The 17860-nt window shown below is 42.9% G+C and overlaps 1 protein-coding gene across 9 annotated transcripts in view; it reads right to left on the bottom strand.

Moving 5' to 3' along the window:
• Window positions 1–550: 550 nt before the first annotated feature.
• The window catches only part of BMP2K (BMP2 inducible kinase), a 66584-nt gene continuing 49274 nt past the window's right edge, over window positions 551–17860 (bottom strand). For 5 of the 9 annotated variants that reach the window (XM_075150436.1, XM_075150438.1, XM_075150442.1 and 2 more), the window contains 2 exons: window positions 17387–17500; window positions 551–6164 (listed from right to left, as the gene is read on the bottom strand). In XM_075150436.1, coding sequence (XP_075006537.1) covers window positions 4726–6164; window positions 17387–17500 — 1553 coding nt within the window. In that variant the 3' untranslated portion in view covers window positions 551–4725. The remainder of the gene's footprint in view (window positions 6165–17386; window positions 17501–17860) is intronic. The other 4 variants (XR_012673669.1, XR_012673670.1, XR_012673671.1 and 1 more) reach the window with 4 other exon arrangements.

The following is a 17860-nucleotide window of genomic DNA, read 5'->3' as shown; positions in this document are numbered from 1 at the left end:
CTAGGACATGAGCTACTCTTTAGTAATTCAGTCCCGCACCATCTTTTCTTGACCGTTTTCAGCCTTACTTCAGCTTACCGAAGAGTAACACCAGTACAAGCAGCATCCAAAGAAACTGCTGTGGTAAACCATCGGTAGGAGAGGGTCAAGTCACATGAAAATTGTGTCTATAAGATTAGGTGCAGAACTAAGTCCACGGAGACAGCATCAGGAACTGCACTTAACATACTGCCTATAGAAAAGGGACCAAGCTTCGGTTACCGCCTAGGAATCAGAACGCATCCTTTCAGTACTGTTCTGCAGGAAGGCTTTAGGGAGTAATACTGAACCTAAGGAATTAAAAATAGTGTATGATCAACAGGTTTTTAATAAGTTGGACAAAGAAAGATGATTGGGCAGCAAATACAAGTATTTTGAAACATTTTTGAAAGAGCGACAGCAAGCCTACAGCCACAAAAAGCCATCAGCAGAAGCACCATTGCTTACGGTGAATAACTTAAAGCCTAAATGTGAATACTTAATAATGCAATGTTTAAGGAGATCTGCAAAGTCACCGTTATCACGTTTGTTTGTTTATTTAACAACTGCAAGTATTTTATGACGTACATCAGTTTCACAAAAAAGTTAAAGTTCTCTGTTTAGTGGTACACAAAAAAGCTTTAGAAACTTGAAATCTAACAAGAAATGGAAGTGTAGTTCAGGAAAGTGCACTTAAAAGCTGAATGCCAGCAATTTTAAAATAGTTTTTATGCTCTTTAATATTAGGTGATGCCTTAGTCACGAATTTAGCTATACACACAATTTCCTTGCTTTTCCTTTCAAAATAAGCACTACACAAAAGTAACACAGCAGCCACCCTTTGCACTTGTTTTTCGTTTGCAGCTTTCACTCATATTCGCTCCCTAAAGTCACACAAAAGTGATTGTGGCTGCCGTGTTACGGAAAACACAGCAACTCCAAGAGATACATGATGTGTGCGAGCATGTGTATATTTTATATATATCTTTCATATATAAAAATACACCATATAGTATAAAAAACTCCAGATAAACTCTTATTCTCACAGTAGCAAATATATTCACAGTACTTGGTTTTACTAACTGGGACACCCAGAATGATTAAAAGTTATTTCCTCCAAAGCTGGTTTTCACAGGTCCCACATTACGCAGGTCAGCCAAAGCAACTGCGCGCATCTCAAGGCCGTTTGGGAGGCTGCAGAGAAACACGACTATCTTATTTTTCTTTCAGTGACCGCAGCCATTAAGGGCTTCTTAGTACCTTTTCACAGAATCTCTCTCTCAAGCAGCTGATGCTAAAAGGCCTGTGGTTCAGTTATTCAACACGCCGAAACAAAAGCTGTGAAAATCAATCGGTATTTTCTGCTGGAAGGGAAATGTCAGTTCCTTACCTTGCCATTATTGTCTTCACAGACAGTACGGTGCACGTCTAGCGCAGCAAGGTCTCTCCCGTACGTCAGGTAAGGTCACGGTACGCTCCATGGCGAGCACACACGTGAGCACGCACACACACCAAATAAAGGCATAAGGATGTCACATTCCCCAACAGTACCACAATTTGTCTCTGTTGAGCAGTGGATCTTAGCCGAAATTAAACCCAAACTTGGGTTTAGTTGCGTATAAACGATCTATACCACGCAAAGTCAACTTAGCGAGGCATACTAATCTCTCTTCAGCCACAAGGATAAAATCATTTTAACTCTAGCAACAAAAAAGTTACGTTTATGCAAAAACCTGTTTCATAACTAGAATACCAAGAACAAGGTTTATTAAGGCCATTAGAAAGCAAGTATCATCGGCCCTAACCTATAAGCAGCCAGAGGCATTATGCTAGTTTTAGAGTAACTTGGGTTTACAGTTTGCTTTCATCTCGTCTCTTGGTTTCCGCGTACAGTGTCACTTCAGCCTCCCCGTACTGCAATATAACCACTCACAGACCCTCTGCCAAAAAACAAACCAACCCGCCACACAAGGAAAACGTGTAGCGCTCCACAGCCTGAAGCCTCAGGATAAACAGACAAAAACCAAACACGCTTCCTTCTAATCTTCAGTTACCTGAATATTTAGGCCCACACTAAGTCTGCCGATGCACAGCCTTCTCCCTCTGCGTCCAACAGCGAACCACCTCTCCTTTCAGGCAGGGGAGCTAAGCCCCAGTCCCATGCGCGTTGTTATCCCTTTCCTCTGGCAAGGGAAGGGCCGAGCAAGCCCTGAAGTTGCTTTTCCACCAGGGAAAGTAGCGGCAGCGTGGTTTCGGCGAGGACTAGCCGCATTTAAGACCACGGGTTAAGACAACATTTAAGACAACAGTTGCCTGTTGTTTTATTCTCGTTTTGTTTCCACCCACCTGCCCCATTTGTAACAACATTCTGTTCCAACAGGTCTTTAGGCAGGTCAGTAACAGCTCAGAAAGAAAGCGCAGGAAGGCAGCTCATAAGCACGCGCAGAGAGAAGGGGAAAAAAAAAAAAACCCACAAAACACAAAACAGTTAACCTGAGTATCAGAAAATGCTACAAACCTTGGCACGCGCTTCTTACAGCCTTTGGCACAAAAAACCCAGGTGAGAACAGCAGTAATAAAGCCTAAGAAACTCCTGTGCAAATAGAGTTGAAATATTTCTACTCATAACCTCTTAAGAGCTTAATTTCTAAGCCTGAAAAAGGCATACTTAACCAAGCACTGCTGTAATATTTCACTTTCACTCTGTGAGAAAAATGAGAACGAGGAAGATGAAGGTAATGAAGATGTACGGATACGTATGAGCTACTTTCCAATTCCAGGACAGGGGGAAGCAATCTCACATATATCCGCGGGAGCGTTTTATCAAACCAACCCCCAAAGGAGTCAAGTGACATGTTTTTAATGTGTTGTTTTCAACAAACAGTGTAAGGGATCCACCCCTCACCCTCACAGATCTCAGGACGACTGTATAACCAGCAGGAGACTTTGAACAAAAATCCACAACCCTAAATATTTCACTTGACCTCCTGTGAAAGGGGGGGGACACAGGCACACACAACCACGAATGCTTATGTCCTGCATACGTAAACATCCAATGATCTACTCATCAGCATTCAGTAGAGCAGGATATAAAGTTGAGACAAGTAGAGGAACTACCTCCTTCCACTTCCTCTTTAGGACTGCCATGGAAAAAAGGCAGACTAATTGGACCGTCCCGATTCGTACTCGCTCTGCAGAGGGTGTACGTGGCTTGGCACAAGTTGCGAGGCAGCAGAGAAGCCGCCCCGCCTACACGCGGCACGTACTTCTACAACACGGTAACGAAATCTTGTCCTCGATGAGTCTGTTCACATCGCCTTCCCATCGCCTACCGGCACCGCACGCTCCCGAGCTTTAGCCACGTCTGTGCACCTAGTGTCTCAGAGGTACCGTGCAGCAGGACGGGAGTCCTGCCTGTAAGGCTTCGTGGTGTGAAATGCAGCTTACTGGTACGGTTGCGATCAGCTTCTGCAAGCTACCTGCTGCTTACTGCTTCTGTTCTGAAACAAATCCAGGTTCAGAAAAGTTTCTTCAAAGCTCAGTGCATTTAGCAAAACTTTCTTATAAAATACACTTAAGTACAATAATAGATTCACAACAACTTAAAAGAACATTAGGTTACAGTCATTTCATAAAAGTGTTATTGTTTAAAAAAACAACAGGTTTGAAAGAATACACGTTTTCTTTGCAATAAAAATCCAAGAGGAATCAGACACAAATCCCAATTTGTAATCTAATAAGTCTGATGGTTGCATCTCACAGTCAACTGTACAATATGTCATCTGAAATACTCCATACGTGCCAAATGATTTCCTCCTGTAAAGCAGCCTGTCCTCCCAGCGTACTGAGTAGTCTTCAAAGTGCTGCAAACACTGGCTGCGTCCCTTCTGGTTTACTCCCCTACATTCAGGCTTTTCATCTCGCAAACCGTTATGTTCTCCGTATCTTTAGTTTTAACTCTAAACTTCCAGTTTGCTATTTTACATTAATGGCACTTACTGTAAAAAAAAGAAATAAAATTTGAACGCTTAGGCACACAAAAAAATAATCTGCCTTTCAACTCTGCAGCTGCATAGATGTCTACCAGGTCCCAAGCCATAGCCGTGCTCTGGAATTCTGGGCCACAGCCCCTTGAGGACTTGGCTTCTTTATTTTTAAGATTAATAAAGGTAGTTTTCACCTCGGAAGCAAAGACTCGACTATTTCCAGCAGATCAACCTGGATATTGGTATATTTTCGTTCTTAGGTCTACTGCAGCTGAGACGCGAAGGACCACCACAGTTCCATTGGCCTACCTGTACGTACGGAAAATGTTCTTCGTGTGATCTCTGCCCGTGCCCCTCCCTCCATCTCAGCACATCACAGAGGACTGAAGAGGCAACGCAAAAGTGCAGAATGACACTACGTCCCAGGGCCCAAAGTCAGTGACGGACAACGATTCATATTTGATTTCTCTCTTCATTCCGGGAGCCATCTGTCATAACAAAATGATGCTCCTGGTCTGTTTTTTCTATTTTTCTCCAAACAAAAAAAATAAACATTTGCCATCTTTCTAATTTTCTTCGTGCAAGTTGGCCACGCCTTCTTGAACTTGAACAAACTGTACAACCCATGTCCTTGTCAATTCAACCAGATAAATTACTCCACTAATTAAAACCTCTATTAAGTAACTTGGAGAGGTGGAGGGGGGAAACCCACTGGAAGCATTCACTGTTTGGAAGGAAACGGAGCTGCTCCAAAGGGATCTAATTCCAGCGCCTGTTGCTGCTGGCTCTGCGCACTCTGCACAACCAGTTCCGTGAAGGGTACTGCACCAAAGTCATCTGTTTTCAGGCCGTCACTGCCGTGAATGGCTCCGTGCAAGGAGCTTTGCCTAGGTCTACCAGCCACTACTACCGTGCCGTGATCCCCGCGGTTGTCACCAAACCCTTGATGCTGGGGATGCCGCATCAAGTCCGGCGGGTGGAAGGGTTTAGCTCCGAAAGGATCCAGCAGACTCTCGTCTGTCTGCAGAGGGTTGGTTCGATCTTTGCCGTCAGTCAGCGCAACGCTGATGTTCTCTTTGGAGTCCGAGATAGTCAGGAACTCGTTGCTGCTCTGCGAGTCCCTGCGGCCTGCTTTCTTGTGCCTGCGGGCTCTCTCAGGGGTGCGGTAGCTTGGTTTCAACGCCTTCTTCGTGCTGGTTGGGGTGCCGTGGTGACGCTTCCCGTTGTTCTTCGAGACCTCCTGTTTCATGCGCCTTTGGCGGGAAGAAAGTTTCTGCAGGTTACGCTGCTGCTTCACCTTCTGCTGCTGCTGTTGACTCCCCGTAATCTCTTCAAAAGGAACCAGCCCAAACAGGTCCTCTTTACTCCCACCAGTCTTGGGGAGAAGGGAAGGCTGAAATGGGGTGCAGCCAAAAATATCGACGCTCCGTGGAGAGGTGGGGGAGAGCAGAGGCTCAGTTCCCGCCACCTGGCCATCTTGCTGAGACACCTTTTTGCTGAAGGGGGCTTTTGTGAAAACATCAAAGTCATCCTGCTCTTGGTTCAAGCCGGGAAAAGCCATCTGAGAAGAGGCATCTTTATCCATCTTCTCTCTTGCCTGAGGCTGCAGAGTGAAAAAGGGCACTGCCCCGAACACGTCAAATTCTTGGCCAGGATTCACCTTGATTACGGTACTCGGCACCTCAGACAAGGACATATGCATTGAACTGGGTTCTTTGATTTCACCGCTGCCCACACCATCTCTGAACCTACTGCTCAGAAGCCCTTCCCCAGATTTTTGCTTGGTACGATCAGAATCGGAGTCAGAACTTTGCTTCTCTTCCTCCTCTTCCTCCACCTCTTCCTCAGAGTCCATGAGGAGAGGTCGGTGGCCTAAATTCTCTGGTTCTGTATCATTGTCATCATTGAAGTCTCCATTCTCTCCTTGAAGGACTTCTTCATCCTCCTGTTCTTCTTCTTCTTCACTGCTCTTGGGAGAAGGAGGATCAGATTCAAAATCACTCTCTGACTCATCACCACCTTTTGTCACTTGTCCCTCTGCAGTTTTCCTTCCTGGCCGGGGATCTCTAAAAGCATGGCTCAGTTTTCCAGCCTTGGTTGGGGTCCCTAAGTTATTTCCTTGATTGTTGGCTGAGTTATCTGCTTGTTTTCCAGGGGAACCTGCAGGTCCGAAGAAAAATGCAAAAAAAACCCTTGAAATACACTCTTAAAGTCAACACTTATTCCACACACGCCACAGCCACACATACCAAGAATTGATGCAAACCTATGTTCTGTACCTACTGAGGAAAATGAGGTAAAATCAAATCTAATATTTCAAACAACACTCAAAATTGGTCAATAGTCAGACCTTCTAGCCTTTCTCCTCAAGCACAAGATGTCTAGAAATACAATACTAGTATTTTCTGGGCAGGGAGCAGGGACCAATGGACACGGGGGATCTCTAAAAGCAGCTTTGGAAACACACTCATGACGCAGCCGCTCCTCTCCAGGGAAACGGAAGCCAGTGTGCTTCAAAGATTTAAAGTTGGTTTCCCCCCCGAAAGCAGACTACCTATTTCTTGAAGGGCTTCTGCTCCGATAAGTCTGTTCTGACAAACTAACTGCTCTAGTCATGAAAACAGTCAGCACAGGCAAAAGAAAAATATTTAGCGATTTCAGATAATTAACTTCAGATCTCGGGTACCATTTTACAGCAAGGACAGACCTCAGACGGCTCTGCTCTGCTGGCCTACCAACCAGTCTGCTGTGCAGTTTCTGTATACCAGAAAGCAAGTGCACCTTGTTGACAAACAGATCCCTTAAGGTTGCCTTCTGAAAAGGTTCTCCAAGACCGACCCGCTACACTAAAGTTCTTACCACCCAGTCAGATACGTGTGGCAATACTGACATATTCAACGTACTTTCAAAGGGAAACGAGTCCATGACACTCCGTTAGTCCCCAGTCTTTCCCCTCCCAAGCTTTCATAGCACGAGACAATCCTACACAACATCTCCAAGACAAGTAGGTTCCTCTAAGGCCTACGAAAATTAGGGACTGGGCGAGAGAGAAGTCGTTTGTTCATGTCCCAGCCGCAGGGAAGGTTACACGAGGTCACGATCTCTCGGTCCTGCCCTCGAGGGCACCAACTCCTCACACGAGCTGAACAAGTGGGACCTGCAGCCTGCCAACAGCCTCAGCAAAGATGTGGGGGTTTTTGCCTCACTGGTGTGGTTTGAGGCATACAAAGGGGAAGGGACAAGACAACAATCCCTATGGGGAGATCGCAACGTAATCGGCTAATATCACTACGTGGAAATGGAGATGCAGGGACAAGGATGTTTTGCAACACGCGTCTCGGTTTGAAATACTCCCTCCCTCCCTCCCCCCAGTCAGGACCAAAACTGTAATTTGGACTCAGAAATCCCACCAAGAGTGAGCTCGATGGCCACTGCCATTTGGGCATTCGAAAAGGTCTCTCCAAGTGCTCCCCCTTAGTTACAGCACGAACAGCCTCTCTCCACCACGGCCTTCCCCACGAATAACGCCAAGAAAGCACACACTGTGATGACGACACGGGAGAGCTTTTACTTACTTTTTTTTTTTCTTTGAAAGCAATACTTGCCTTGGCACGTCAAGCCTATGCTTAGAAAATGTCTTTTTCGCTAGTGACACTGAAGCTCCACATTCAGCCCCTTCTAACTTCTCGTGTAGGAATTCAGGCAAAGAAAAGCTATTGCTTTAATTAAAGTTTGAGAGAAGTGCTTTCTTGTTTGTTTCTAAATAGGATCTGTCAGCTCAGTTTCTCTACGGGAAGACAATTGATCTATTCACTTTACTCCAACACCTTCATCCCCACTATTTGCTATCTGACAACTAGAGCTAAGAGAACAATTCACTGATGACTCTTTCGTGGGGTGGTTGCCTTAGAAATACTGGAAGCAGTAAAAACTTTGCATCGGTAAACAAAACAGATGGCAAGAGCACACAGACCAGATCAGCCTGCAGTGCCATTGGTATGGCACCCATCAGACTTCGGCAAAGCAAGTTAGTCCCCATGTCACAGCCCCGCTGCTGCGCAGAGATGTTTTCAGGAGCATAACTGACTGTTGGATTTCTATTTGAGGAGAGTGAGTAGGACGAAGAATGAAACACTCGATCTCAGCTGGGGAAAGCGTACTTGCTCCGGAGATGTCCTTTTCTCTAGGACACAGAACACACGGCAGCCACGCTGCTTTAAGAATGTATAATTGAACACGTGATGCTAATAACAGCAATCATAATTCACCTCTTTGCAGACACAGAGCAACAACCAAAAATTTGTATGCAATACTTGGACGTGACGCTATATTACAGTCACTCCAGGCTGAATATTATGTGGGTACCAATCTTTAGATGGGGACCAGAAAAACGGTTTCTGCTTGTGCCAGTGAGGACTTGGACTGACAACCCGTTTATGCTTACCTAACAGTCACGCTGAGTTCACTTTTACCCGGCCAGAAACATCCACGTACCCCACTTCACAGCCTTCACCAGCGAGATACTGTGCAACACACACAGTACAGCCTGGCTGCTGGGTACAAACGTCTTCTGCCTCCTGTATTTGACCTAGACTTGCGGACAGGGGCTGGTCCTCACTGAAGCAGTTATTAACAAGCTCTATTCACAGCACTGCGCTAGATCGCTGACCCTTTCACCTAACCAAAATTAACACCTTCCATTTATGGCTTTGTTAAACAGTTATTGAAATTTAATCAACTCAATGTGTTCACAGGATTAAAAAAGCTGGTGACGGATGCGTGCACCAGTTACTTCTCTGAAAAAAATCTTCAGCCAGAATCCAGCTCGTGACTTTCTTGTTCTTGTAATATACAAGACCATTTCTCTTTACTTCTGCCGAGTAACTAGCGATAGGACGAGAGGAAACGGCCTCAAGTTGCGCCAGGGGAGGTTTAGATTGGACATTAGGAGAAATTTCTTTACTGAAAGAGTGGTCAGGCCTTGGAACAGGCTGCCCAGGGAAGGGGTTGAGTCACCATCCCTGGCAGTATTTAAAAGACGTGTGGATGAGGCGCTTAGGGACATGGGGTAGTGGGCGTGGTGGTGTTGGGTTGACGGTTGGACTCGATGATCTTAGAGGTCTTTTCCAACCTGTATGATTCTATGATTCACTTCTCAGGTAATTTCTTCTTTCACAAGGAAACTAGCCTGGAACTTCCAGGCCAAGTCAGATTTTTTCTTTCTACGCTCCAGTTTAGACCAGAATATTAAGTTTTACAACAACAATTTCTTCCTTTTTTAAAAGGAATTAATAGCAGATTTGTTCATCCCACAGCCTTTTTGCTCTTCTGCAATTACACTTAGAGTAACAATAAAAATTCCGCAGCAATGTATTTTATGTATGGGTTTAAAAACAAAATGACCAGAATGACTAAAACCATCAGGTGACTGGGGCTTGGAGCTGTTTCTTTTTTGCTTCTGGTGTTAGATTGCTTCTTATCTACTGTAATTTTAAATACTACATATTTGCTTTACGCACTAAATTAGAATCTGGATTATTTGGCTGCTTGCTTTAGATTTCCCAAAGGTACAGCCTTCACATTGCACTATATAACCCCCTATCTTCCAAATCCTGTTGTTTCGGATATTTACTGAAACACTAATGTGAACATAAATGCAATTAGATTTAAAAGGAGAAGAGAAAGGAAATATTTCTAGGTTAAATGTTAACACCACTTACACGACAAAAAACCCAAACCTTCCATGTATGTCAATATTCCCTTACACTCCCAAGAAATGATTATACCTTTGTACGTAACTTCTATATGTAGGAAACAATTTATAAAGTAATTTTTTTTAAAGACAAGAACTGAACCACAGTGTATCTAATATACCTGACTTCCCAAAAAGCTTCAATATTATTTGTTAATTGCTGCCACAGTCACGCTCACTGGAAAACACACGGCGAAGGACACCGACAAGACAAAAAACCCCAACCTCTACCAACAGCTGCTGACTTGCTGAACAAGTCATTTAAGCCACGCGATGTTTAGCTCTCAGTAGCAGACCTCTCTGGACATCACATACATCAAACAGGAGCTGACAACACATGGCAAAACACTTCAAGCAGTTTCCCAAACCATACTCAATGTATTAGTAGCGGCACACAAGCCATTCCAACATCTTCTAATAGACCCACCTATAACTGTTATTCTTGCCGACAATACGCAGCAAATGATTTTGGGAATCGGTCATGCAGACAACCTAGCTTTTATGGAATCTGTATTAGCATCCTAAATTTCCTTTCTCGAGTCTAACGTCAGGAACAATTCATTGAGCAATCCCACGTGCTGGAGATTCGTGTTCTATAGTAAATGCAGAGACTGCGTCCTCGCTATGCATGAAGCTACGTGTTTTGTTCACATACTTGGAGCTCTGAACCACTCTTCAAGGAAATGCTGAGCACACTACTCAGTGACCGAGGCAGAGATATGGAAGGTGCTTTAATAGCTAGCAAGAGCATTGAAAATTTGAAGTACTTGCTCATTTTTACAATACTTGACACGCAGCAGTCTGTCTTGGCACGAGTCAGTTTTGTGGCCTCTTGTTCTACGAAGGGCAACGGGGCTAAGCCATCGCTCACGGAACATAGCGTACAACACCCTTTTTAACAGCAAGAATGAAGCAGCACACAGGGAAAGTAAGGTTGAGCCTGTGTATTTGTAGGTATGTCCCTGCATGCGAGCAAACGCTTTCTGAAAGATCTCCATTCTGAGGCCACGCAAAGATACTGCAAGCATATTTATTTTTCCAGGCGTAACATCATCACAGCACCAGGCAATTAACGGCCTATTAGCTCATTAGCCTCAAACCCCTCATTTCACTACACGTGATTTCTGAACAGGGCTTCTGAATTTCTGGCTCTTTAGCCCTGACATTCCTCCTTATCTACCATTGCCAGAGTTACGAGTATTACTTCTTTATCACAGCAGGAAATTTATGTTACTGTATTGTGTACAGACTCTGAATTATCAAAAAGACAACGAATTTTGCAATGAGGAGAAACTCACAAACTATTAGAGTTTGAGAACCAGCACGTATGCCCCTACATGCACAACTTGAACAGGAAAGCAAGCGGCACACGTCAGGAGACGCTGGGAGCGGCACCTGCTCCTGCTACACAGTTTTGAAGAAAGCACTGTTATTTTTGAAGGATTTCGACAGTAATGACCTGACTGCTCCCACATTTGTACCTTTCAGGAAAGAGCCAGTATCTTTCTTTATTCTTCAGTTCGTGTTGTGGTGTTGTAAACAAAGAGAGCCATCTGCTCCAACCAGACATTAGTCTAAGATACTAGTCTTAAACACTTTATAGTCTAACGTAGCCAAACCTCACGGAAGAGTCCGTCTCTCCATGCACCTTCCCATCTGCAGTATCTTTGGTTTAGTCCCAATAGCAGGGAGAAAACTGCAGCAGACCGGTGTCAAAACGAAACCAAAGAAATAAAAATATCCTCCATGAAGCTATCAGTTTTAAACCCATGACAGGAATATTTTGTTTTGTTTTTCTAGATGACAGTTGCCCCTCTTTCACTGTTGAAGAAGTTAGCAAACTAAATAAATAGAAAGAGCACTACAAACAGAAACCATGTCCCAAAAGGGAAAATTCCCCCATTAATGACAATGTAATGCTCTGGCCAAATAGATTTCAAAAATTAAGTGTTCTGTCATGTTGATTTCATGCAATCTTCTCAACCTAAACTGCTGCAGAGATTGTTCGGATATGTATTTATGAAAAAATGCTGCGAAATGTGGAGTAACATCTGTTTGTAATGTACTGTTCGGATTACCACACTTCTAATCAGGTTTGCATCTTCTAGGAGACAATTGTTCTTCGCTCAAATGCAAGCCAGGTGGAACATCTTTAATCATATAAGATGATCCAAATCTTCAAGGAAATTTTCTGTTCTGATGTTCTTTTTCGAGACATCCGATTATAAGAGGATGAATTCCCTCTAACAACTGCAGTAATTACATGCCTTCTGCTGGTTCATCATTTTAGGGTATTGCGGGGGTGGCGAAAGAGCGGGGCATAAGGGCCTTAAGCTTTCTTTGAATTGGTAACATACTGCCACCATCATTTCAGAACAATTTGCCACATGTCAGGCCCAAGGATTACCGGCATGCTGCAACTAAATCTGCACTATTTCTTTGACAAAAGCCAGAGCAGCAGCTGCTGAATCTTGTAATGGATTTTCACTGCTTACCACCTTTATTTTCAAGAACAAAAATGGGAGAAAAAAACACTTCTGTCGGGCATCTATTGCTTGATATTCTTTCAAATAATTAGTCTATAGGTTGAATTGTGTTATAAAAAAAAAGGTGAAAGGTGACTGATGGCTCCAAGATTTGAAAAGAATAAAATAAAGAAAAAAAACACGGAATCATTTTGGAGAGAAAAAGCACACCACTGGCGCAGCCCACACATACCATTTATTCTTGTGATGTGCGAGTAAGTTCAAGTTACTTTGGAAGTGTTATCGAGAAAAGCTCAAGTCTAAAGATTATCTTGACACAGGGAAAGATCCTGAACCTGGTTTCAGCAAGTAGTATAAGTACCTGAAACCACAGCCAAAGAGAGGTTTTTAAGTAACATAAGCAGTATTTTCAGTGAGTACAAATCTTGATATGAACCTATATTAATTGTCAAGTTACCTAAGTCTGGAACACTGTACAGCAGCCACATCAAGTTGCGGGTCTAGGCATCTTTCAACAAACAATTCTAAAACATCCATTGCCGAAGAAACGTGAACTGATGACGTGAGCTGTTTTAGTGTTGTATAGGAAGTAGGCTCAAGTCTTCTTGTTTCTCCTGTTCTCCTGTTTGTAATTTCTTGCTAAATTATAGTGAGTTGTGTTTCATTTCAAACTCTAGACTGCACGGTAGCCCAAGGGCTCCAAAGCAGCGATACAGAAACTTGCAGTCATCGGAAAACTTCTTCGAAGCAGTATACCAAAAGTAACCAAACGAACAGTCGTCACCCACACGTCTTCAGGCCAGAAGAACGCACTTTTCTGCTGTAACACAGTGAATGCTAATCAGCTATCGCAGCAGAGTCCTTTCGGGGACGTACCGTGTCCAAGCCTCCAGACGATTTCTTTCGCGCTGCTATCTGGCACACAGCTGGCTGGCTTTCTGCCAGATCCCCCCAGCTGTTACTAGCGAGTTACATGCAACACCACCAAATTGCACTTACTCCAAGACAGACACCTATCATGACCATTTAAAGGCACTACCAAGCCTTCGAGTGCAGGAAGTCTGGAAGTCAAAAGGAAGTCACTACAGAACTGAACTTGCTTTCACCCCCAGTCTCCGCCCAGTGAACACGCATGCGCTGACTGGGAAGGGGTTACCTACGTATGTTAGAATAAACAGCAGTGGCTTGATCAAGAAGCACCACGTCTACAGCACAGAAGGTGAGTTTTACAAACCTTGAGTTGAACAGTTAAATAGATGACCTGAACTAGAGACTGATCCCAATAAGACAAGCCAGAAGACAGCTCACTGAGATTCTCCACAGGAGAAAACACCTAACAGACGGCTTTAGGTCAGCAGTTGAAAAAATTCCCAATATCTCTGGTTCTCACACAGTCCATCTGTATCATTTTGAGAGTTACCTCAAATCTTTTATCACTTCTCTGAATTCCAGAATTAAGCTGAGGGAAGCAAAAGGCAATCTAGCCCAGTATAATCCCAGAAAGAATTAGTGTAAACCAACTTAAGATAGCGAGAGGCCACAGTCCACAACTCAACAGCAAACTGCACTATATTCATGATGTGTCCTTCATATATTTTCTAGAGAGCAGAAAACGTGTCTCTTCTCAGTTTCTGAAACACTCAAGTTGATGTTAACAAAGGATGTTACAACACAAGCTGCTTAACGCGCACTTGAATCAAAAGCTTCCATTCCAAAATGCTGCCTGCAGGAACCGATTTTTACACTGTCACCATCGAGTATTTCAGGCATTCAAGAAGCAGAATCTGTTTTCCACGTGTTAGGTGCATGTCCTAAATGCCCCATTACTGGCTATTCAACTGTGTTGTCTTCTCTCTTTTTCATGAACAGTTTGCAATGTTAGTTTTATTTCAGATTGAACATTGGAATTCTTTCTCAAGCCGTCTGAAGTTGTAAGCCCTATTTTCCACAAACATTTACGCGTAAAATAGCGTGTATAGCAATTTTCCATGTAGCACCCGTTAAAATACTTTTCATAGGAGATACACCAAGTGTGACTAACACGAAGTGCTTCTAAACTGTTTTCCTATCGACTATAATAAGAGGAACCCGACAATACGTTAGTTCATTTCACACAGCTATTTGCCCTCTGCGTAGCACGTCCAGTGATATATATGTTGTTGCTGGCTCTCCACGCCCACCTGAGAAGAATAAGCACAGAAGCTCGGTCGGATAAGCAGCCTTAGCCGATCCAGTTCCAGGCTCTCCTTCCCGGTGATCCTTGCTGCAGCAGCGGCCTGAAATGCACTCAGCTCCACAGGGAAATCCCGAGGGGTTCCAACCGTCAGCAACCCACGGTCCTTTCCAGCGGTGATAAAAGCTTTCCAATTTCATCCTCTGCATCTCCCGTGCCCTTGCATCACGTTCCCAGACAAATGTAAACGTACCCGATAGCACTTATTTTGCTGGACTACCAGCACCTTATGTTAAGTTGTTAAGTCAAGAGATGATACATGATCTTCAGCTTCTTGCTGCTATCTCACATCGGATGATAGAAATTAGTTAAGTATTTAGTCTAGTGCTACTTTCAGCAGAGAACCCTTAAGCCTCCGAAACAAAAGAAATACTCTGCGTGACTCTACTCAGCTATAGTTCATATACAACAACATTTACGAAACGGAGACCCACGTCACACGTCAAAAAAAAACAAAGCAGAAAAGGACCACAGTTCCAACTCAAAGGTTGTTAATACAGTGGAAAACATCTTCAATAGGAACGATGACCTCATGAGCAAGTTAAATTTTCTTTTTTTTATTTATTTTAAATAGCCTGTGTTGTTAACATCAACATTTCATCTCATCATAGTTCAAGAAGTCAAAATTCAGTAGTCAGAAACCTGGGTGGATAGTGATAACACACTCCATACCTGCACTGTAGACGTGTTACAATAAGGAAGTGAAACTTCTGCTCGAACTAGTTAAAGACAGTGTCTCACCCCAACGCTGGAATTGCGCTCAAGGTATTAAACCTCTGTTCCACTTGCTATTCAGTCATCTTCCCTTTGATGCCCTGAGTAAGGTACGCACGTGGTTTACTTCTCACTTAAATCTTTTACAGTCACAAGCAACAAACCAGAAAGAACACATTATACAGAAACGTTAAGTACAAGAGGAAATCCAAATACTAGGGACATGGATCAAGTTTGTCCTAGAAAGCCCTCAGCTAGGAATAAAGTGAAGTAAGTCAACACAATTCTCCTCTTCTCAGTTGTCTTAAAACACCTCACTTCAAGACAGTTCAAGAACAATTCTGGGGGGAAAACAAACCAGCTTTTAAAAGACTTATCTTCAGATTTAATGATTTATCCTATGAGATTTCTTCAAGTAAGTGTAATTCCCTGTTAACACAGAATTAAAAATACCTTCCCTGCAATCAAACCAGTATTTACACTTTTTAAAATTCCAGTTATGAGTCAGTGGAAGAAAGACTATTGAAAAACACATGATTTTTTTTCCAATGCAACAGGTAGCAGTTCACTACCAACTCAACTTTTCTCAAGCAATCTGTTTTTCCAGCCGTGACTGAACTTGTGTTGTTTTTTTTTTTTCCTTAAGAGATGGCATCTCCCCTTTTTTTTCCATGTCAAGAATTAAAGCTTGGATTCAAAGTAACAAAAATAAAACCTATGACACTGCAGCGAGGCCATTCATTTCAATCTAAGCTATATTGTAACAATCTGAAAAACAGCAGTGAGCCTTTTTAAGACCTAAGGTGAGCAAAGAAAAAAAAATTCCTAGACCCATGGTATGAATACTCAAGACAGTAGTCAGATCAAGTATAACCATTCCGTTCAAGTTGCATGTGAATTAAGGGTCACCTATAAAACAAAGCAACCTCTTTAATGAAGACTCTAGGCTAAATCCTTCCAAATTGCCACCTGTAGACTGCACCTATAGAACAAACATTTCTCCACTTAAGAATTGCTTTCACATTCTATTGAACTACTGAATATTAACAGCATGACAAAAGGTAAACTTGTCCTTTCTCAAGGAGCAGAACAAAAAAAGAAACTAAGATGACAGTAATAGAACAAGCAGAATTAATTCAAGTCTTACTAACAGCGGGAGAGGATACGGATGCAGAGGTGTTTTTACAAATTGCCTTGCAGAATACAGCGTTATCTTGTTCACTACGTATAGTAGAAGAGCACTTGTGAGCATTAAGCAGCCCCAGGAGACGGTCTTCAGGAATGCAAGATGAAAGCGAAAGGAAACACGGATGCTGACTTAGGTTGACGCCAAGTGATTTATTTTAAGGCATGTTATCTGAGCTTTTGAACTTCTGTAAGAATAGTTTTTAAAAAGTCTTATTAAGGCACCTTTATCACACAAGCACTCTCAACAAAACTTAGGTAGGCGCCCAAGTGGCTCCATAAGTAATTGAAGCTCTTTTTACCATTTAACTGTCATGTAGGCGTTACTTTGCCACAGGTACCAAAAAAATTATTAAAGTGCTGATCAAGCAAATGTTAAAAATGGCGATTAAGTTGCAAGATGATGCAGTTTCACCATCACAGTCAATGTTCACATACAATGTTGTTTTTACTTCCATCCAAGGTAAAAATGGCCAAACCTGAACTGAAACACAATAATGAATCCTCCCCCCCCCCCCCTTCAAATGTGCAGACAACATAAGGTATTTTGTTTGGTTTGACTCAACTTGCACCAAAACTATGCATTAAATGCAGCAGAAGCTGAAGTCTTAACTTGGCTGGAGAACTGAACTAAAGAAACAGCATGACTCGGAAGCAGACTACAGCTAAGTAGCAAAATTTGGTCTTCACAAGTAATTTGCCTTTAGCAAAAGCACTTCTGGCTCTACGCAAGTGATTCACACTGCACTGGTCGAATGTAATTGCGCTGCGAAGACTACATAGTCTGTACGCTGTATGAGTACCACAAATTGGATGCAGAAGTTCTTTTGAATTGGAGGTAGTCACCATCTTAAAAATATCTCTTCAACCCATTTACTGTCATGAGGCAGCCATTCATTCTTTGGTCATTTAACCGGATGTACGTATTTCAACAGAGACATACATACATATATATATATGTACGTATGTATACATATATATATGAGGTAGTGATGTTACCGATGTAACTTGCCTGGGTGAGAAATGAAAGGAACAGAACCAAAGGGATCTTCAGGAGGATTTTTCTGTGGAGCAGAATGTGGCTCCACATTCTTATCTGAAGATGCTCTCCTGTCCACCAGCCTGTCTGTAAAAAACAAAATGACACAGAACAAAAAATAAAATAAAATAAAAATGGCAGGTCTTATGCCTATGCAAAGTTTTCTACTCTATGGGGTGAGCGAGGAATATACTCTCTGTTAGGGGTTTTGTGATGTTTTAAAGATACCCTTTATCTTGAATTCACGGTTCTTGATCATTCAAGAAAATTCACCTGCGCAAATCTATTGTTAATCCCCCTGCTCTGCCGAGAGCCGCATGTATGTGGTGATGGAATGCTTTAAATGAGGATATCTATTTCATGTTATATGCAGCCTATGCGCTCAGTAATAGAACCTACTAGTCCTCTGTGCTCTTGAGGTTTTGAAGTCAGAATCACTATGCTTAT

This window comes from Calonectris borealis, chromosome 4 (assembly GCF_964195595.1).
Source record: "Calonectris borealis chromosome 4, bCalBor7.hap1.2, whole genome shotgun sequence".
NCBI classification, from domain to species: Eukaryota; Metazoa; Chordata; class Aves; order Procellariiformes; family Procellariidae; genus Calonectris; species Calonectris borealis.
The sequence above is the reverse complement of the archived record's forward strand: the minus strand, read 5'-3'. Positions and strand labels throughout refer to the sequence as shown.